Source organism: Gadus macrocephalus, chromosome 17 (genome assembly GCF_031168955.1).
Source record: "Gadus macrocephalus chromosome 17, ASM3116895v1".
Taxonomy (NCBI): domain Eukaryota; kingdom Metazoa; phylum Chordata; class Actinopteri; order Gadiformes; family Gadidae; genus Gadus; species Gadus macrocephalus.
The window spans coordinates 7,647,541-7,670,040 of NC_082398.1; the positions used below are offsets into that span (position 1 = coordinate 7,647,541).

General features: G+C 47.5%; 4 protein-coding genes and 1 non-coding gene across 6 annotated transcripts in view; 3 read left to right on the forward strand and 2 right to left on the reverse strand.

Moving 5' to 3' along the window:
- The window catches only part of LOC132445755 (steroid 17-alpha-hydroxylase/17,20 lyase-like), a 1,909-nt gene extending 1,448 nt beyond the window's left edge, over positions 1–461 (forward strand). The window contains exon 3 of the mRNA XM_060035879.1: positions 445–461. Within this exon, the coding sequence (XP_059891862.1) occupies positions 445–461 (17 nt within the window). The remainder of the gene's footprint in view (positions 1–444) is intronic.
- A 386-nt stretch (positions 462–847) lies between these two features.
- Positions 848–3,782, forward strand: LOC132445756 (steroid 17-alpha-hydroxylase/17,20 lyase-like; the record flags this gene model as incomplete). The annotated part of the gene is made up of 4 exons (XM_060035880.1): positions 848–1,024; positions 1,212–1,381; positions 2,926–3,029; positions 3,155–3,782. Coding segments are annotated over 4 exons (708 nt in total), but the record flags the coding sequence as incomplete, so codon positions are not given.
- A 2,068-nt stretch (positions 3,783–5,850) lies between these two features.
- Positions 5,851–16,663, reverse strand: LOC132475519 (mucin-5AC-like). Of its 2 annotated transcripts, XM_060076682.1 has the most exons (5): positions 16,455–16,663; positions 15,220–15,801; positions 13,957–14,118; positions 10,130–10,334; positions 5,851–8,292 (listed from the first exon to the last, which is right to left on the reverse strand). In XM_060076682.1, exons 2-5 carry the CDS (start codon positions 15,407–15,409, stop codon positions 6,888–6,890), a joined length of 1,962 nt encoding a protein of 653 aa, XP_059932665.1. In that variant the 5' UTR covers positions 15,410–15,801; positions 16,455–16,663; the 3' UTR covers positions 5,851–6,887. The 2 variants fall into 2 exon arrangements, with proteins under 2 accessions (XP_059932665.1, XP_059932666.1); XM_060076683.1 differs by lacking the exons at positions 13,957–14,118; positions 15,220–15,801; positions 16,455–16,663 and adding an exon at positions 11,436–11,850.
- A 1,426-nt stretch (positions 16,664–18,089) lies between these two features.
- On the reverse strand, positions 18,090–18,161 carry trnag-ucc (transfer RNA glycine (anticodon UCC)). The gene has a single exon. It is a non-coding gene; the product is annotated as a tRNA-Gly (tRNA).
- Positions 18,162–20,976: 2,815 nt separating this feature from the next.
- LOC132475442 (uncharacterized) overlaps positions 20,977–22,500 on the forward strand; it is a 6,295-nt gene continuing 4,771 nt past the window's right edge. The window contains 1 exon segment of the mRNA XM_060076581.1: positions 20,977–21,230. The gene's annotated coding sequence lies outside the window, so the exon portion shown is untranslated.

Here is a 22,500-nt window from a genome sequence, read left to right on the forward strand (position 1 = left end):
GTGTTATTACGTCCGATATGGTCTTCAACGTAGTAATCTATGCAAGCTAATCACTGTTACTGAAATAAGACCGTCGTTTAGAGGAAACAGGAGTAAAAGCCTGTGTTTTGGCCAGTGATCGTTCGCCTGCCTGGAAAGCAAGTAGCGTTGTTTTTCGTGACGTCAAAGTGTCTAGAGTGCTCTGCGACATCATGACATAGGGACACAGGTGGCGAGGTGTGTTTGGCTGCGTCTACCTTTGTCTGGGCAGCAGTTGTTGATGATCGCAGCATCCGAGAGTAGGTTATGCTTCCTGGACACTTAATAGCATAACGCACAGTGCGTGAATCATTTCATACAGAACATTGCTAATTATAACGCTCATACGCTCGTACACACTATAAAAGGACCAGTTGCCGTGGGGATAACACGCCCCCCTACTTTAGGATTCTCGTGTTCGACTAGTGTTCGACTCCAGCTGAAACAATGTTCACTTACACCTTGATGATACACGTCTCTCTCTCTCTCTCTCTCTCTCTCTCTCTCTCTCTCTCTCTCTCTCTCTCTCTCTCTCTCTCTCTCTCTCTCTCTCTCTCTCTCTCTCTCTCTCTCTCTCTCTCTCTCTCTCTCTCTCTCTCTCTCTCTCTCTCAGGTGTTTCCTAGCGAGGTGCTGAGAAAGTTGAGGGAGTGTATCTCTGTCAGAGACCGACTCCTGACTCGCAAGCTAGAGGAGCACAAGGTACCGCGTACACACACACAAACACACACACGCACACGCACACACACACACACACACACACACACACGGCCCCATGACCTTTCACCCTCTCCCCCAGACCTCCAGGATGGAGGGTGCCCCCCGTGACCTCCTGGACGCCCTGATACAGGCTCAGCGACCCCAGGGTCAGAGGTCAGCCCAGCAGGAAGGGGAGGGGCTTACAGACGACCATGTCCTGATGATCGCCGCCGAGACCTTCGGGGCTGGGTGGAGACCACCTCCACCACGTTGCTATGGATACTAGCCTATCTGGTGCACCACCCTCAGGTAAGCATCACGTTGCTATGGATACTAGCCTACCTGATAAAGCACCCTCTGCTCAGCACCACGTTGCTATGGATACCGGCCTACCTGACCAACCATGAAATTTAAAAGTTGAGGTTCAAACTTTATACGTGCACTTTGATGGACGGATGGACAGACTGACCATGTGAGTGTGTGGCTCCGCCCCAAGGTGCAGGAGCGTGTGCAGAAGGAGCTGGACGAGGTGGTGGGGCGCGGGAGGGGGGTGTGTGTGTCGGACCGCCCCCACCTCCCCTACCTGGACAGTGTGACCAACGAGGGGCTGAGGATCCGACCTGTCAGCCCCGTACTCATCCCACACACTGCTCTGAGGGACAGCAGGTACACACACACACACACACACACACACACACACACACACACACACTGCTCTGAGGGACAGCAGGTACACACACACACACACTGCTCTGAGGGACAGCAGGTACACACACACACACACACACACACACACACTGCTCTGAGGGACAGCAGGTACACACACACACACACACACACACACACACACACACACACTGCTCTGAGGGACAGCAGGTACACACACACACACACACACACACACACACACACTGCTCTGAGGGACAGCAGGTACACACACACACACACACACACACACACACACACACACTGCTCTGAGGGACAGCAGGTACACACACACACACACACACACACACACACACTGCTCTGAGGGACAGCAGGTACACACACACACACACACACACACACACACTGCTCTGAGGGACAGCAGGTACACACACACACACACACACACACACACACACACACACTGCTCTGAGGGACAGCAGGTACACACACACACACACACACACACACACACACTGCTCTGAGGGACAGCAGGTACACACACACACACACACACACACACACACACACACACACTGCTCTGAGGGACATCAGGTACACACACACTGCTCTGAGGGACAGCAGGTACACACACACACACACACACACACTGCTCTGAGGGACAGCAGGTACACACACACACACACACACACACACACACACACTGCTCTGAGGGCCAGCAAGTACACACACACACACTGCTCTGAGGGACAGCAGGTACACACACACACATAAACACACACACACACTGCTCTGAGGGACAGCAGGTACACACACACACACACACACAAACACTGCTCTGAGGGACAGCAGGTACACACACACACACACACACATAAACACACACACACTGCTCTGAGGGACAGCAGGTACACACACACACACACACACACACTGCTCTGAGGGACAGCAGGTACACACACACACACACACACACACACACTGCTCTGAGGGCCAGCAAGTACACACACACACACTGCTCTGAGGGACAGCAGGTACACACACACACATAAACACACACACACACTGCTCTGAGGGACAGCAGGTACACACACACACACACACACACAAACACACACACACACTGCTCTGAGGGACAGCAGGTACACACACACACATAAACACACACACACACACACACACTGCTCTGAGGGACAGCAGGTACACACACACACACACACACACAAACACACACACACACTGCTCTGAGGGACAGCAGGTACACACACACACACACATAAACACACACACACTGCTCTGAGGGACAGCAGGTACACACACACACACACTGCTCTGAGGGACAGCAGGTACACACACACACACACACACACTGCTCTGAGGGACAGCAGGTACACACACACACACACACACACACACTGCTCTGAGGGACAGCAGGTACACCCCAACCCCCCCCCCCCCCCACACACACACACATACACAGAAACACAAACGTACACAAACACACATGCACACACTCATTCTCACTCCCTCTCCCTCTCCTGTAGTATCGGGGGTCACTTTATCAAGTGTGGGACGCGAGTTTTGGTAAACATGTGGGCGATCCACCACGACCCCAAACACTGGGAGCAACCGGACCTCTTCAAACCAGGTAACACACACAAACAACAGCCTCATACACACTCTCGCACAAGCACGCACACTAACTCACAAACACACGTAATATTATAACAAACGAGAGTGTGAATACGACACTTGCTTTATCATTCGTCCCAGAGCGTTTCCTTGACGACAAGGGTTGCCGTGTGACTCCACCCTCTTTCCTGCCCTTCGGAGCGGGGCCTCGGGTGTGTGTCGGCGAATCGTTGGCAAGGATGGAGCTCTTCCTCTTCCTGTCCTCTCTGCTCCAGCGAATGAGCTTTCGGCTCCCAGACGGAGCCCCGCCCCCCGACCTGCAGGGCAGGGTGGGCGTGGTCCTACAGCCGCTTCCTTTTAAGGTGCTGGTCATCCCGAGAGAAAAGGATCAAACCTGATGCAGCTGTTGGAGTCTCTTGTTGTAATATACTGAATGCATTTTCCCGAATTTGCAATGGAGAGGCTTTTATTTTGAAAATCTTCAAAGCAGCTACCAAGTTTATGTGGGAGATTATCTTGAAAGTGCTAACAGAGAGAGAACTACACAACCCGTCGTTAGATATTTAGCAATTTATATTTTGTGTTACACAATGGTAATAAACTTTAAATCAAAATAGTACACAATCATGTCCCACATTTGTGTGTTTTTGGTGACATGTTACTAGCTAGTATTAGCCAAATGGTGCCAATAGTGTAAAATGCTCACTGGACTCACTAGGTGAACTGCTAGTGCTGCAAAATGAGTGCTTCTGCGCCATGTTCTCCCAGGTTCCAGTAACAAGGCAGAGAGACATCGAGCCATACAAGCTCAACGAAACAGAACTATGCAAACAGCAGTTGACTTTTCTTGGATTTGTATGTGAATGTAGTTGGCTCATGGTCAGGATGTAGCCAGAACGTAGTCATAATGTAGTAAGAACATACACTCAGAAGAACAGTCAGTCATAATATGGTCACACATAGCCAGAAAATACAGTAAGAAGAAAGTCATAATGTACAGTCAGAAGTCATAATGTAGTCATAGTTTTTAGTCCGACCAGTCAGAATGTACAGTCAGAACGGTCATAGTATATAGTCAGATCAGAGTCATAATGTACGTAAGAATTAACAGTTTGAGCAAAGTCAGAAAGTAGTCAGACAACTCAAGGCTGAATAAACAGTCAGTCCAAATATGTTTGATACTTTTATTCAGTATATAATCACACACGATTAGAACAGACTGGTTTAGATAGGTTGCACGCACGCAAACACACACGCACACACACACACACACACAGGGACATTAAGACTGAATCGATAAAATAACATTTGAAAGGAGAAATGAAAGAAGCGTGTGTCCCTCCTCGTCGTACGGGCCGCGGGTTCATCAGCAGTAGCATCACACTAACGTCAGTAGACCGGGGTGAACGCGGGGTTAACTCGAGTTAACTAAGCACAACCACATCCCCCAGATAAGTCTCAGACCAGGGCAGTCATATACATGGTTTGACCCGTTGAGCTTCCTTTACCACGACTGTTTCGTCAATGTTCAATCTTTATGTCACCGGCCAAAGTGAGTCACAGGGAATTTAGGGACCTGACTTTAAGGTGCAGAAGGGGCATCAAGGAGGCCCCCGTGGTGTTCTGTGGAGCTTGTTCAGCGGGGAGTCCAGCACCATAAAGGCTCAGTTCTGGTTCCACGTTGACGCAACGCAATGACCACGCAGTCGTGAGCCTGTTTCGGTTCTGCGTCGGGTTTTAGTGAGTGGACCAATCACAGCCCATGCAGCTGCGTCGCCTCGACGCAAGGTTTCAATTTTTGGGAGGCGCACGTCTCGCCCTTGCGGTGGACGCAAGGAGGGTCTGCAAGGACATTATGGGTCGGTAAACCCCCTTGCGATGGGTCGATGTCCCACCATAACTGAGGCTTAACCCTACACCAGGAGGCCTCCAGGTGGTCTGTGGCACCTGTTCGGCTGGGGGTCCAGCACCATGAACCTACACCATCATTGCCCCTCATCAGTGGATTGAAGGCTTTATTTTACCCCGTCAAATCGTAACTCATTTTGCATTTCATTCAGGTTTTCCGCCGTAAGATCAAATCCCAGATGACTCTCCAAGAATGCGGTTTGAACACAGCCCATGAACAAAGCACCCTTACCCGGCCACTCACTAATCAACCAGAGGGAGAAATCACACTCTCTCTCACACACACACACACACACACACACACACACACACACACATACATACATGCACACGTACGCACGCATAAAAATAACAGCTTTGCCTATCGCTTAGTAACAGTTGTCAAGTAGAAATGGCACTCTGTAACCATGGAGATATATAACCTTATTAGATCCCAGTAAACAAAATCAGCATCAAATCACAACATCAATAACAACAACATGTTGTTACGTCCCATCGTTCTAGGGTCCTGCACCAGATCCTGTAGAGTCCTGTCCTACTGTAGTCCTGTGCTGGAGTCCTGTACTGGAGTCCTGTGCTGTAGTCCTGTACTAGAGTCATGTAGAGTCCTGTCCAACTGTAGTCCTGTGCTAGAGAGTCCTGTACTGGAGACTGTACTTGAGTTATGTAGAGTCCTGTGCTAGAATCCTGTTACTGTACTGGAGTCATGTAGAGTCCTGTACTGTAGTCCTGTGCTAGAGTCCTGTACTGTACTGTAGTCCTGTGCTAGGGTCCTGTACTGGGGTTATGTAGGGTCCGGTAAGGAGGACCTGTAGAGTCCTCTAGTAGAGTCCTGCAGAGTCCTGTAGAGTCCTCTACTAGAGGACTCTACAGGACTCTAGTAGAGGACTCTAGTAGAGGACTCTACAGGACTCTAGTAGAGTCCTCTAGTAGAGTCCTCTACTAGAGTCCTCTACTAGAGTCCTCTAGTAGAGTCCTCTAGTAGAGTCCTCTACTAGAGTCCTGTAGAGTCCTCTAGTAGAGTCCTCTAGTAGAGTCCTCTACTAGAGTCCTCTACTAGAGTCCTGTAGAGTCCTCTAGTAGAGTCCTCTACTAGAGTCCCTTTAGGTCAGAGGAATGATGGGGCTCCAAGAACCCACTTTCTCCTTCTATTCCTCCCCAGGCCATCTGTGCATGTTGTCACGGCAACCAGGAGGGGAGAACACACACCTCCCATCCCCCGGCATCTCATGTCGGCACCGTTGCCCTGTACTACCAAGGGGGGGGGGGGGGGGGGGCAGGGGTTGGGGGAGGGCCACAGCCCCCAGAAAAGTGATGTCCGCTCCCAAAGCCCATTGAGGGTCACAACGTCCCGCTTCAACGCGTCTCCCACGGCGACCGGTGCTGAAACAGCCAGGCTAGCTATAGAAAAGATATTGCTGTGTAAAACACGACCAGGACTAACAAAATGTAGAAACGGGGACTGTCTCTCATGGATATATATATATTCATGTTGCCGACACTCATCACATCTATGCTGCTACACTGTAGGAAATAACATGTGACTAAGTGTGTGTGTGTGTAGTACTGTCTGAGGGCTATTGCTCGGACAATATGCCTGGTGATGTCAGTGGGATAGGGTGAGTGACAGAGAGGCAAAGAGAGAGAGAGAAAGGAAGAGAGAGAGAGCAATAGAATGAACTGTCTGTTCTGTCTTGTATCTTTGAGCCTGAATAATTTCTACTGTTCTGCTCCTTACACACACACACACACACACACACACACACACGCACGCACTCACACACACCTCATGTCCCCGATGTGCGAGTGCTAACAGTGGCGTGGCGACGTTATCAGAACACCCATGATGCCGTAGCATCCATGTCACCATGACGACCACAGTTTATGCATTGACGGGCAGCAAGAGCTGTGATGTATAAAACAATGTCCCACTTCCTGCTTTATGTAAACTTATGTAAACGGTCCATCACACTGTCTCCACGACGATAATGACCTCGCCGGGGTCTTTGAGGGGGGCGGACGTGGGCGTGGCGTTGGGGGAGGAGCTACACGGCGGGGTCGGCACCAGAGCCCGCGCTGGACAGTCGGCGCTGTCGTGGAGCACGACGGTGACATCACTTCCTTGTCTCCCGCCCTCCCCTCCACTCCTCAGAGACTCCTTACCTCCTCCTCCTCCTCCTCCTCCTCCACTCTCCTTCTCCTCTTCGTCGTCGTCGTCGTTGTCATCCTCCTCCTCCTCTTCCTCCTCCTCCTCCTCCTCCATGCGACAGCGGCACACCTCGATCCCCGAGTCTCCCGTCAGCCGGCGGTGGCGGTACTGACTCTCGTCAGCGCCCACGTCGTCTTCGTCCCTCCCCTCCTCCTCCTCCTGCTCCTCCTCCTCCTCCTGATCCCCCCCCGGCGCCCGCCCCCAGCTAGGGGGTCCGGCCTCGTAGACGTCCACGCAGGGGGAGAAGAGGGTCTGCTTGGTGGCGGAGTGGGTGGGCCGGGGGGAGGGAGAGAGGGAGGTCTTGGCTGACCGGCTCACGGGCGGAGCCAGCAGGGAGTCCAGCGTGGGGGCCAGGAGCAGCACTGGGGGAGGGGGGGAGGAGGGGGGGGAGGCCGGTCTGTGCTGGTCGGCTCCAGAGGTTGGGATGCAGGTCTGGATGGACGGTGGGCCTTCACCCCTTCCAGGGGCGGGGCTTAAGTTAGGGGCGGGGCTAGGGTCAGAGGTGGGTCTTAGAATAGGTGTGGGGTTAGGGTCAGCTTGGGCCTTATCTGTAGGGGTGTGGTTAAGGTTGGGGGTGTGGCTTATGGTAGGGGCGTGGTTAGGGTCAGGGCTAGGGTTTAGTGGAGCGACGAGGTCAGGGCTTGGGGCAGGAAGTCCCTCTGCAGCGACCGTTTCTCCTGGACAGGCTCGCTCCCTCCCGGGGTTCTGACCGGTCAGGATTACGATGGCTTTGGAGACGCAGGCGGCCAGGTCAGACTGAGGCATTGTGGGAGACGCGGTGCGAGCGTCGTCTGCTCCAGGAGTGGGCGGCGCTACCGCTACCGACGACACAATTCCCGTCGCCGTGGTTACCGACGCCGCGGTCTCCACGGTGACCGTCACCTCGTCCGCGACGCTCCCTGACACCCCTCCGTCGTTGTTGTCGCCGGGGTCAGCGGTAGCCACGGCGACCGTCTCCACGACCACCACCATGGACTGGGCCCTGCGCACCGCCTCCAGGGCCACCTCCGAGGCAACGGTCTCCGCGGTGACGTGCAGGGGGAGGGGGGGCACGCCGCAGGGCGTGGAGGCGTGGCTTGTGTCCGTCTCGTAGGTGACGTTCACCGAGAGGGAGGAGCTACATGGAGACGACGGGCAGCAGGAGTCACAGGAGCAGCTGGAGCTAAGACACACACACACACACACACACACACACACACACACACACACACACACACACACACACACACACACACACACACACACACACACACAGCATCAATGGCAGTAGATCTGCAATAGTACAGTTGTAGTTCGGTATTAGAACTGTGGTAGAACAAAATAAGTGCTTCAGTAGTAAAGAAGTAGTACAGTTGTAGAACGGTACTTGTACAGCAGTAGTACTAGTACCAGGGCTTGAAAACAAAATAATTGTTCAATCGTTCCGATCGTCAACGGAACCGGTATATTTAACACGTTTTCGTTCATGCGTTCCGCCACCAACATATCGTTCCTGAACCGGTTCGGAACGTAAAATAACATTTGTTCTTAACGTTCCGGCAGTGTTATTGGGCCTAGTCTATTTTTGTGGTCGATAAAAGGGTGACCAGATGTGTCGCTTTGTGCGGGACAGTCCCGCATTTCCATTACTTTGTACACGTTCCGCAAATTGAGACGTTTTCCCGCATTGTTATTAGGGCTGGCCCGAATTATTCGAATATTCAAATACTCGTCGGGAAAATTAGTTTTCAAAGCTTAAATCAGTATTCTGAGCTTTGTTGTTTCACGTACGTGACGTTACCAGAGCGAGGGAGGCAAACTATAAGCGACACCAAGCAGAGAAGCGAGAGCGGTGGAGGAAGAATAGATATCTTGTTTCCCTTTACTTTATAACAACATTAGTGGGATCTCTGGAGGAAAATAAATGCTTAGTGAAATGCTAACCTTAGCTTAGTTGTTTGTTTACGTTCGCTGTACCGCGCCGCGCCAATCAACTGTGACTGGCTTGCTGCAGAGCGTGAGCGTCTTGCGAATACCCGGTCAATATAATGGATATAATATGGACACATAAGACAATCAATATTCGGTATTTGTTATGGATTTATTGTACAAAGTCCCTGTAAAGATGCACGTTCCAGGATGAATTGAAAAGCTCCCGTAAGGGCTGAGATGGCAGAGGACAGCTGATTTGGTGCGGAACAACAGCTGTTCGCTTCGACGGGGAAAAACTAAGTAACTCCAACTTACTTAGGCCTACTAATTTAAGTTCAAAAGCTATTAAATCTTCAACAAAATATGCAGATGCTGTCAAAATCGGTTCCAGGGAGTATATAGGGATTATTAATGTTGTTTTTGATGGTGTGTTTTTCTGGAATGAGTATTCGAATATTCGCTCGGAAAAACCAACGAGTATTCAAAGCCTGAAAAATGCCATTCGGGCCAGCCCCAATTGTTATTGACAGTCAGACTCGATTTTTTTAATAAGTGTTTTATAATCTGGCATATATCAAATAGCTGTGTGTAGACAGCAGGGAGGGCTGTCATCAGGGAGCGGGCGGGCTGTCTGATCATGTCAAAGAAACTTGGACGCGGACGCAGGTTAAGGGCACGCCCAACAACAAGAAACAATGCAAAGGCGATATAGTGGACTCGGTTTATTAAGCTCACGTTACCTTTAAGATAGAGCTCAGTGCAACTGTTTCTTACAAATCGCCTCTCGCCAGGGTGGTGGTGGGAATTTGCGACAACTGAGCTTAGCGGGCGGCGAAGTGAACGCGGCAACCGGAAATATTTTTATTTCTTCGTGAAATAGGCTATGCTTTTGTGAAATTTTATAGGCTATATAGAGCACGAAACGGTTTAGGGGATTTCAGAATAACATTTCTGTTCCGGAACAGTTGAAGACCATTTGGTTTTTGTTTCCGTTCCTCGTAGAATTCCGTTCGTTTTCGGTTTTCGTTTTCGTTCCTTGAACCGGTTTGGAGCCCTGACGAGTACTAGTGCGAGCACCGGGGCAGTACCTGTTGTCGGAGCTGAGGGAGGACAGCATGTCGCTGCAGTGGGCCAGCTGGGGGCGCTGGTGGTGTGTGAGGAGGTGGGGGTCCGGGGCGGTGGGGGGCTGGGGGTAGCGGGGGGAGGTGAACACCGAGCTGTAGGGGGGAGGGGGGGTGGACGGCTGGGCCGCGATCTCCTCGTAGCTGGGCAGCTTCAGAGACGCCAGGAAACCTGCAGACATACCGACAGACAGACAGACGGGGAGGTAGACAGACAGACAGACAGACGGGGGGGGGGGGGGGGTAGACAGACCACGTGAGTCTATGACCCTTTTGGGAGTGGGGTCAGAGCTCTTAAGTGACCATCCTAAATGTCAGACCACCGGACACCCACCCCCAGCTGCTATGTTTTGTGTTGTCATGGTGACAGATGGCCTTGATACCATGGCAACAAGGACATGTGACGGAATGTTCGTAAAGTTACACCCCAATATAATTTATCGGTCAGCCGTCTGACCCCCTGTCACACGCCCAACTCTATTTTTTTATTGTCGTTTTTATTTAACCTTCCTTAAATCAAGTTAAAAAAAGGTACAAAATGCTATTTATTTTTGATTGAAATGTGCTCTTCAACACATTATGTGGTATAGACACCCCAATGTTTTTTATTTATTGTTTGTTTTTTTAGGGGATTGCCGGGTTTGGAGAGAAGGGAGAGGGCGGTTTGAGGAGCAGGGTATTTATTCTAAATTTAGCTTGGTGCTAGCTTGATACCGCATTCTTGCATATAGTACCTTTAAGTCTCCTTGAGAGACTAGGACTCTCAAAGAGACCAAGACTGGACAATAATTCAACATAATCGTTTATTGGTATTGTGTACTGATGAAATAAAGATAGACTAATCCTCAGTGATTAAGATAATGAAATCATAACAAAATAAAGATGTGCCCTTAAAAGTATGAGGTTTTCATACGTCAGAGGAGAAAACAAGTTGTAGTCGGACAACTTATTACACATTTCCATATACGTCAATGTAATAATCCTTAGTGAGACTGTTTAGAAGGATGTTTTGAACTCATAAGCATACCTTCCTATTTACGGCCCTTTTGTATCAAATTCCCAATGACAATCATGATAATAAAGGCTTCGACGTCGCCCAGTCCTACTTGCAACAAAAGGAAGATTTTGTGTCTGCTTTGTTGTTTAGTTGGTTTTACAAGAGCACTATTGTTGAGTGCAAACAACAGAGCCCTGCCTGTACACACACACAATGAACAGAGTCTTACTCAGATCAAACATGGAGGCCGGGTAAACACAATGAACAGAGTCTTACTCAGATCCAACATGGAGGCCGGGTAAACACAATGAACATACGGCTTCGGTCGGATAGTATTTTCTTCTTAGGAAGATTCCTTCCTAAGTGAAGTGACATGGTTTCTAAGTGGCAGCCATGAGAAGTGCTGTACGTATTCTCTAAAAGATAAGGGAAGATCTATTACTACTATGCTTCCTTTCATATTGCCACATAGTGTAACCTGGACAATCCTTTATGGAAGTAAAACAAGATAATTCCTTCCCGTAAATCCTTGAGGCAGCCATATTGGAGGAGACGCACCATTCAACCATTGACGAAAACAAACAATCAACATCATCGTGAATCCGTGTATGGTTCGTTCTTTGAATATTCCGATTTAAAACAAAATCAGAAAAACCAAATAACAGAGCCGTTTTTTGGTTTTTCTGATTTGGTTTTGAAAAGGAAAAAGGGCAAAAGGAATAAACAGCATTTTCTGTTTTTTAAAATCAAAACGTGAATACTGAATAATCCCGTTGCTTGTTTTGTTTGTGTGATATTTAGATAAAACCACAATGCCGGGAAAAGGGCCCGTGGTTTTAAAAAAATACATACAAAGACGTTTCAAACTTTCCATTGAGTCCGCATTCTACAATGACCAGCTTTATTGTTTTCCGTGGGAGCCGGCGACTTAGTCTGCGAGTGGACGATATGACCGTGGAGAAGATCGCCATGATATTCCAGGTGGCTGTTTACTAAGAAACCTAGCTGGTCATAAAACATTAAAAAAATACATCTAAATGACAAGTAGCCTACATATTGTACAATAGGCTACATAGAAGAAGAAAGAAACTAGATTTCTTCTTCGAAGGTTGTGCTCCACACAGAACCTCCTCACCGTCATAACGGAGCACTTCGGTGCACCAGATTGCTTTAGAGCGGTACTGATCTCGTCGTGTGTCTTTTCATTGTCAAATAGTTCACGAATAAAATCCCCATATGGTTCAAGTGCGGCCATAACTAAGGCTAAAAATAATTGGACAGTCTATTGCTGGTTTAGGTGGTAGGCTCTTTTTTCTTCGCTCGCTGCGTTCTGCCTTCTGGTGTAGCCTACAAATGTATCTATTTTTGTTTGGTTTAAAAAACCAACAAACAAAACACAAACACAAATGAAATGCCGTTTATTTGTTTATTCCTTTTGCCCTTTTTCCGTTTCAAAACCAAATCAGAAAAACCAAAAAACGACTCTGTTATTTGTTTTTTCTGATTTTGTTTTAAATGGAATATTCGGAGAACGAACCATACACGGATTATCGTGACATCGGTATGATTGCCTCTATATCGGAGGTATAGTCATCGTTATTGGTAGAAATGCTGTCATGGGGAGACATCACAGTGTTTGAAACTGCCACAGTTTTGATAAGCCTTGGCTACTGTATATTAACGTTTGATTTTACAGTACAACACTCATCATCACAAAATGGCGGAGCATTGCAAACTTAAAAGGCCCTATTGAGTTTAGATCGAAAATAATAGTGGACATGAGGGTGAGCACTCTCAAAGTTGCAACCGCTTCATTTCTCGTTTAGGATGGTAGCTTAAATTCCTTTCCTAAAATTCCCAACCTTGGTATTGAAGTAATATTGTTCTACTGGTTGTCCATGTTTCATACAGCCTGTAGAAAAACATTTTAAGAATTCAGGGGTGGAAGTATCTAAGATATACTTTTGGTGGTCCGCCTGTGAAACATGGTAGTTTCACCACTGCCGACCCACCACCATAACGTCCACCATCGCTTCATCACATACTCTAGGATAAGCGCAGTCGGAACATCTAGCACTGCCGTTGCTTTTCCCTAAATCCTTGAAGTTGTGCATCAAGGTCAAGGAAAGTGGTGAGGAACAGACATCACTTTTCTGACTAGGCCCCAGTCCTACTCAGATCCAACATGTGTGGGTGCACGCAATGAACCCAGTCTTAGTCAGCTCCAGCGTTGAGGACGTGTTGACACAATGAACCAGATCTAACTCAGATCCAACATGCAGGTTGGGTACACACAATGAACTCAAAATGCCCTGAAGACAACTCAGACGTTGTCCGAGTAGAACATATAAAACATGTTTTCCGAGCGCTGACTTGTCTGCCTTGAGGCAGGTAGCAACATGAAACACGACGGCCCTCATCATTAATGGGAATGATATTATTAGGAAGGTGTTTGTCAATGTTTTAACACACAGTTTGATTTGTGATTATTGAATATGTGTTTGTATCCGTTATATTTCTCCATGATTATAGCAATATATGGAATCTATTTGACCAATTCAATCTGCTAGCCAGTATACGTCTCTGCTCTTCTTCACGCGTTTCCAAAAGAAGCATATATTGCTGCGGCTTTTATGTTTCGTATTCAGCAATGAGAAACAATGCCAAACTTCATTCAGGCATCCATGTTTCTTTTCAGAACGGATTGATGTCGGAGTTCTGAGTTGTTTTGAACGCGGTACATGTCTTATTCAGATCCAACATGGAGGCCGGCTACACACAATGAACAGACTCTTACTCAGATCCAACATGGAGGCCGGGTACGCGGTAGCCCCATGGTAGGCCAGCAGGCTGATGTCGGTCTGCCTCTGCTGCTGCTGGACGCGCAGCTTGGCCCGCCGGTGGCGGTACGCACAACAACAGCTGAACAGGATGAGAGCCGACCACAGGAGCCAGAACCCTGCACACAGTACACACATTAAATACAGTTACACAACCAGTTACATACACAGTTAACGACACACACATTACAAACAGTCTCACACACACACACACACACACACACACACACACAGTAAACACATTAAATACAGCTACACAACAAGTTACACAGTTACATACAGTTAATGACACACACATTACAAACAGTCACACACACACGCACACGCACACACACACACACACACACACACACAGTAAACGCATTAAATACAGTTACACAACCAGTTACACAGTTAACAGCACACACATTACCAACAGTTACACAAACACACATACACACACACACAAACACACTTATTAAACACAGTTACACAATTACATACAGTTAACTACACACACATTAAGCAGTTACACGCACACATATTATACACAGATACATAAACATTACAGTTACACATTCTTTACACAGTCACATACACCCACATTACACAATTACGTATACATTATGCAAACAGTTGCACAAACACACACACACACAGTTATGTTTACACACAGATACATTGACACACAGTTATGTTTAAATACAGACACATTTACACAAACATTACACAAAGTCAACAGCCACAAAGTGGCAGTGTTGACTAGACACACATTATACGAAGTTAAACAAACACAAAAAGTATACATTAGTATACACTAGTATTATACTACTTATATAATCCTAGTATACTCACACCAGAGTTTGTAGTGCTTTAGCTGAACTTGTATAATAATGTTTACTACTTGTATTACACTAGTACTCTCACACAGAGTTCATAATACTTTATCTAATCGAATAATACTAGTATACTCACACCAGAATCCGGAATACTTTATCTACTTGAATAATTCTAGTATACTCACACCAGTGTTCGGGATACTTTATCTACTTGAATAATACCAGCATACTCACAAAAGAGTTCGGAATACTTTATCTACTCTAATAGTACTAGTATGCTCACACCAGAGTTTTTAGTGCTTTATATACTTGTATAATACTTGTTTACTACTTGTATTACACTAGTACTCTCACACAGAGTTCGTAATACTTTATCTACTTGAATAATACTAGTATACTCACACCAGAGTTCGTAGTAGTAGGTACAGCAGCCCGACTCTCCACAGCAGTGTCCGGTCTCGCAGAGGTAGCCACCGCTAGTGCCCGCACCGTTAACGATAGCTCCATTACCATTAGCGCCGTTAGCGTTAGCCCCGGGGCAGAAGCGAGGTCTCGCCAGCAGAGGCAGGCTGCCACTAGCGTGGTACTCCATTCTCTGCTTAGCTACACGCTAGCCGCGCGCCACCGCTAGCTCCTTGCCGTTAGCCGTTAACCGCCAATTATCTGCTAGCTAGCTACAGAATAATCGGCCTCTATGAAGGGGGGTTTACAACTACATTTTTTTTAAGTACAAATGTGTTTAAATAGGGGGTATTTCAATAGCTAGTGGTGGGGTAAATCAAGCCATCTATCATTTTAATGAACTAGCAGATGATTGTTTGTGTTATTTTAGTAGTCACACTTTGAGTCGTGGTGTCCCTATGGGAACTCTGATGATCTCTCAGTGAGGACATCTTGTGGGAAAGTGACGCCTGAAAGGAGGCTGTTGTTGTTACTGGAAGGACATGGTCGCACATCTGGAGGGCTTGGGAGACCAGCACATCACTGCCGAGAGAGAGAGAGAGAGAGAGAGAGAGAGAGAGAGAGAGAGAGAGAGAGAGAGAGAGAGAGAGATAGTATGATACAATAATGATATAACTCAATAGAGACAGTGAAAGCTACCTGTAGTGCAGTCCTGTGAACATGTTTCAACTGATTTCACACACTTCCAAAAGATCTGCCCTAGTGCTGCAATGCTGCATGGCACCAGCACACGCTCACCCTAACACACACACACACACACACACACACACACACACACACACACACACACACACACACACACACACACACACACACACACACACACACACACACGAAATAAAAAGGAAGCACTGCGAATGAAATGAATGAAATCCAGCTAATCTTATTTTCTGAACATGTCTACGTGCAACGCAGCTTTTGTGCGTCACGTGCCATAAATAACACGATCATAATAATGATATTAACAATATACGGAGCAATCCGTAACAGGTTCCATCCCGGTGATACCGTGCACAGGTACAGGCCTCCGCACACGGGAGCGTGTACGTGCCAACACAGTACAGGTAGCAGGGCGACCACCGTGCACGTTATCAAGCCGTCATCATATGAACGGACGGCTGTCGTCTACTCGCCAAATTATCCGCACATGCGACATAAACACATAACAAACATACCTGTTAGTACTTCTCCGCGTCTGTCGCTGTTCCGCTCTACCGAGGTCTCGACGCGCCGCTCTACGCTCCTCTTCCCAGTGTGGTGGTCGGTGCTGGGCTCTTCACGGCCCTGGTTCTCCAGCCGCTCGGCTCCCCTTGCCAGGACCCTCCGCCTCCCCCACCGCCATTAACGGCAACGTCAACCACAGGCGGCCGAGCCACCACTTCCGGTGGCAAATGAATCTACGTTTCAAAATAAACCTACATTTAATAACAGAAATAAGAAAATTTAGATTGCGGAGGTTTTTTGCATTAACACGACCAACACCGTTGAGTATAAATACACCAGACGAATACTACAATATTTTAAAACCATCTTAGACGACATTAAATAAAGTATAAAGAAAATAGCAGGTTTCTCAAGAAGAGCTAACCCTCGTGGCTTTTATTTTGTAGACGAGCCCAATCGGCCGGAAGCTGTGTGTGCGCTTGTTTTAGTGCTAAGGGCCAGCCGCCGGTAACGGCCCGTAACCCCGCCCACCAAATCCGCCAACATAAAGAACGGGTTGTTGTCGCTCGTTGGTAAAATGGACGGATGGAGAGACGGATGTGACAGAGTGTCAGAACTGTCACATGTCACTCTTCATGAACACGTTAGTTGGAGTCCCATCGACCCAGAAGAGAGAGCATACTGAAAAGATAAATAACCAACCCGTGTTCTCCATCTCCTGAATCTACCTTTATCGACGGTGCTGGGGTTTCGGTCGCTGATGGCGGACTCATCCAGATGCGATTGGGCCGTGGTGGCATATTGTCAGCCAATCAGAACACGCCCTGGGGGTGAGCCGCGGGATGCTGCAGCTCCTAGCAACAGCAGAAAGGGGTGTAGATCTCCCCCCTCCTGTATTTACATGAAATGTTTGTCCTTTCTAAATAGTACAGACTGTATCTTTGAAGCTGTAAACAAACGTTGGTACACACAGTATTCATATGAAAACGTGTAACAGCTATAAGTCTGCCGTATAACTTGTATCGCTCGCTGGTTTTATGTGAAACAAGCTCCGCTGCGTCAGTGCGCGTGTTCACCATCAGAGGGCGACAAACGGCCCCGTTGTCCTGTGCGTGTAAATATTTGTCGCTCGTTAAATAAGTATTTAAGAAGTATCTATTTCCCTCATGTTCTCATACTCAGTTCTTATTATCCGTCAACCAAGCTGTTAAGTAAGGTCAAGGTGACATTTTAATTAAGTTGTTTGAAATAAAGAATGCTATAAGGCTTATGTCATTTTTACTTAAGATAACATTACATTCACTCTATCAAACTTTTTATACTTTTTATTATACGTGTGTATGTGTGCGTGTGTGTGTTTGTTTGTGTGCGTGTGTGTGTGTGTGTGTGTGTGTGTGTGTGTGTGTGTGTGTGTGTGTGTGTGTGTGTGTGTGTGTGTGTGTGTGTGTGTGTGTGTTTGCGTGTGCGTTTGTTTGTGTGTGTATTCATGTGTGGGTTTGCGTATGTAATGGCAGACGCAACGCGCTTACACAAACATACACAATCCCATACACACAGATCAAAATGACTCACCATGCCAGATTTCGAGAACAATATTATGTTTCTTTAGTACTGATCAAATTAAAATAAAAAACATAAAAACGTACTGCGTTGGCCGGGAATCGAACCCGGGTCAACTGCTTGGAAGGCAGCTATGCTCACCACTATACCACCAACGCTGCCATGATGCAGTCTGACTGTATTAAATTCTTATACTAACAAGACTTATACTAACGTTTTTTTCCAAATGTGTAATGTCCAAACTTTAAACGGGTTCAGAAAGTCGGTGTTTAGAGTCACTAGTTCTTTACAACACCGATAAACAACACAGCAGCGCAATGAAACAACCCATGTCTTCTGGAAACCTGTTTCCTCCTTGTCAATCAGATCGTTATTATGTAGACCTATCATTATATTACATGTGGTGATTTTACATGCTCACTATTGGCGTGTAATCACTGGTAGCTGTTGTGTAGTAGAATTTGTATTTTCATTCTGCATTCCTCGGCGATGTTCGTGATAGGAGAAAAGCCGCATATTTCAGCACATAACGAAAGTGAACATTTCAGAAAATGTAAATATTTTACATTTTCAATTAAATGTAAATATCTAAGCCTTTGAGACACTTTATAGTTGGGTAAATTAATAAATATATATACAATTTGTCATAAATATATGAAGTACTCTTTAGGCGCAATGGACCCTTTCAGCTGCCAGGTGGCGCGTTTGAGTCGTTTATGAAGAGACGTGAGCGTCAACAGAATGGTATCGTGGCCCTGTCTTGGGTGTGCAACGCAAACGAAGGCATTGTCTATTTGAAGAAAAAAAAAAAACTTGCATTCAACAAACAAACGGCTAATGCATTTCCTTCATTTTTAGAGAACAACTACAAGTTCAGTGGACAATGGCAATGACAATTAGTGACGTAATCAGTTGCCATATTGGTATGCCAATATGTAAAATAATCAGAGCATGGTATTTAAGCTAGCATTAAACGCCTTGTTTATGATTCAAATATAATTAAACTACACCCCCAAATCCATCTTCCTACCGTCTCCTGGAGGACGAGACAACACAATGCACGACATCGAAATAAAACAGAACCTGGAAGACACATGCACTTGGTTTCCCCTTATCTTCTCATATATTCAATAGTGTAGGAGCCAACTTCTCCTCTCCCTTCTCTCCTCACCTTCTCTCCTCTCCTTCAACACTCATCTTCTCTCCCTCTCCTCCCCACTCCTCTCTATCTGTCCATCTGACTGAGTGTTCGTCTGTCCGTCTGTCTGTCTGGCTGTCTCTGTCTGTCTGTTTGACTGTCATTCTATTTCACTTATGTTGTCAGGCTTTTAAATAAGCCTCTAATTTAAATAATTGTCTAATCTGTTTTTATTATGCTGGGTGGAAATGATCAATAATGCTCAATAATGTTCGAACCCTTATGGGTTCTTCCATCATTAATCAATCCCTTAAATGTGTAAAAATACATATTGACGTCTTTATTCAAACTATATTATAGGCCTTTCTTATGTAATACATCTTATTGTAACCATCATACGTTCTCTATGTCTCTCTACCACTCTCTCTAATATCAGACCTCTGTTCTGGCTTTATCATTCTCTATGTCTCTCTCCCTCCCTCTCTCTCTCTCTGTCTCTCTCTCTGTCTCTCTCTCTCTCTCTCTCTCTCTCTCTCTCTCTCTCTCCCTCTCTCTCTCTCTCTCCCTCTCTCTCTCTCTCTCTCTCTCTCTCTCTCTCTCTCTCTCTCTCTCTCTCTCTCTCTCTCTCTCTCTCTCTCTCTCTCTCTCTCTCTCTCTCTCTCTCTCTCTCTCTCTCACAGCTAAAGGCAGCCAATGATCTACGAGGTCTCGCGCCTCCCTCCTGTTTTCCTCACCTCGCCTCGCGCCAATCAGCCCGCTCACCGCGCGCAGCGACGACACGAGACACGGGGAGGGCACGGCCGCTCCCGGGGGCTCGCCCACCCGCGAATACACACACACACACTTACACACTAACACACACACATACACGCACACAGGCACGCACGCACGCACACACACACACACACACACACACACACACACACACACACACACACACACACACACACACACACACACACACACACACACACACACACACACAAGCAGACACACACACAAGCAGACACATATACACATGCACACACATACACTTCACCCACACGCACTCACACACTGACACACACACACGCACACACACACACACACACACACACACACACACACACACACACACACACACACACACACACACACACACACACACACACACACACACACACACACACACACACACACACACACACACACACACACACACACCACATACCTCCCCTCGAGCGCCCCGGGAGGGGCTCAACCCCTCCCCTTCCCTTTCCTCTCCGTTACTGAACATCAGCGTCGCGTGTACCCCCTCCCTCCCACCCCGCCGCGCTCCCCCTCCCCCCACCCCCCCTCCCTTCTCCCTTCACTCACGGCTCCTCCGTCGCGAGGACGTACCGTATCCGTTCATAACCTCCGCCATTATTCATTAGCCCCCCCCTCGTGCGCTATCTCTCCGTTTTTTTCCTTTCCTCGAGCTGATCTTTACGCTCCTTTTCCCGCCCCACAGGTCTCCTGTGAGCCGTCTCGCGACTCAGCTTATTTAGCCTCTCGTTCCCGCCTAGCGCCCGTGCCAAACCCAGGTGATTATCCATCCATCCCGTTCTCCCCGCGGTCCCGGGGAGAAACGACAGAGCGACAAATCCCTCCCGGTGCTTCTCTGCTCTCCCCCTCCTCCTCTCTCCCCCTCCTCCCCCTCTCCTCTCCTTCTCTCTCTCTCCTTCCCGCCAGCCATGATCCGTGGCGGGCTAATTCCCAGACGGTCTCCTTCTCATCACCCTCTTCCTCCTCGCGGGCCCGGTAAGTAGCAGCACGCGCCGTCCATCTTCTCCATTCCCGCCTCCTCCTCCTCCTCCTCCTCCTCCTCCTCCTCTCCTCCTCCTCCTCTTTGCACCGGCGGACTGCATGCTGTGTTTACGGTATTTATCGGCTGTTATCGAGTTTTTTCATTGGCTTTTCTCCCTGGCTCGCGGCTGGGTTGATTGACCTCCCGGGTAGCTCGCGATGCGGGGGTTTAATGTGTCGCGTGGGAGAGCCGTCTCCCCTCGCGGCTGGTGGCCACCGTGACCTTCTGTCGAGCTCGCGCTGGCCCGGTTGACCAGACAGGGTAATTAGTTACGCCTCGGGGGAAGGCACGCTTGCACTTGCACTTTCACACACACAGAGGCACACACAAGCAGACACACGAGCACACACACACACACACACACACACACACACACACACACACACACACACACACACACACACACACACACACACACACACACACACACACACACACACACACACAAATACACGCAGGCACGCACACACATACACACACACATACACGCACACAAGCAGGCACGCACGCACACACGCACGCACACACGCTCGCACACACACACGCGTGCGCACGCACACACACATTGGCAGGGCCAGCGACCGCGCAGGCTGTCAGCAAGATTCGATCTGTTTTTTGTACCAAAAACTCAAATGAAAATTTGCTAAATTGCGTGCGTGGGCATACGCAGTGCATATTGCAGACACATATTTATAAATATATACACATATTCATAGAATGATATATATAGATAGAGAGTCTATATACACAACATATATCACAATATTATGCAATATTTAAATAATATTTATTATATATTTACATAAATATTTGTAACTTTAAAATCTCAGAAATTATGCATAAATCTAAATAAACAGATTTATTTTGATTTGTATTTGATGTGTATTGCAAAGCTAGGCGAGAGGTTTTTATGCATATTTACCTAATTCTAACCTGTAGTTTGTGTATATATGCAACATGTACCATACCGGTATCACTACTACATCTGGTTTAAACGATGCTCGTTTATGTTTAATTGTTTATAAAACCAACATTAGCTTCTAGAAATGTAAACAATTGATCAAATACCCACCGACCTAGGACAGCTGTGTGGGCCCTGGGCGCGTCTGTTTTTATGAGGCTCTGTTATTCTAGATTACAAAGCAATAGGCCATACTACGCCATGCTACTCTAGGTAGCGCTTGGCCGTGTTACAATGCACCACGCAACGTAGGTCTCGACCCATGCACAACACACTGAATTGTTCTCAGTCGTGACATCATAGTGATGTCATCACCAAGACCTTGCTGTTCATCCAATCAGATGAAATCCGGGGGAAGGTCACACAAGTGATGTAGTTATTAGTAAGCCACCACAGAGGGGATCTATCATAAACCCCTCAAACCGTCGAAAGTAGCTGAGGTAATACTGACCTCATAGTGACATCATGGTTCTACAGGAACAATACAAGTCCTGGTCATATTCACATCATAGTGATCTTAGTGATTTTACCCTATTTCCACAGAGCTAACATCATAGTGACATCACAGAG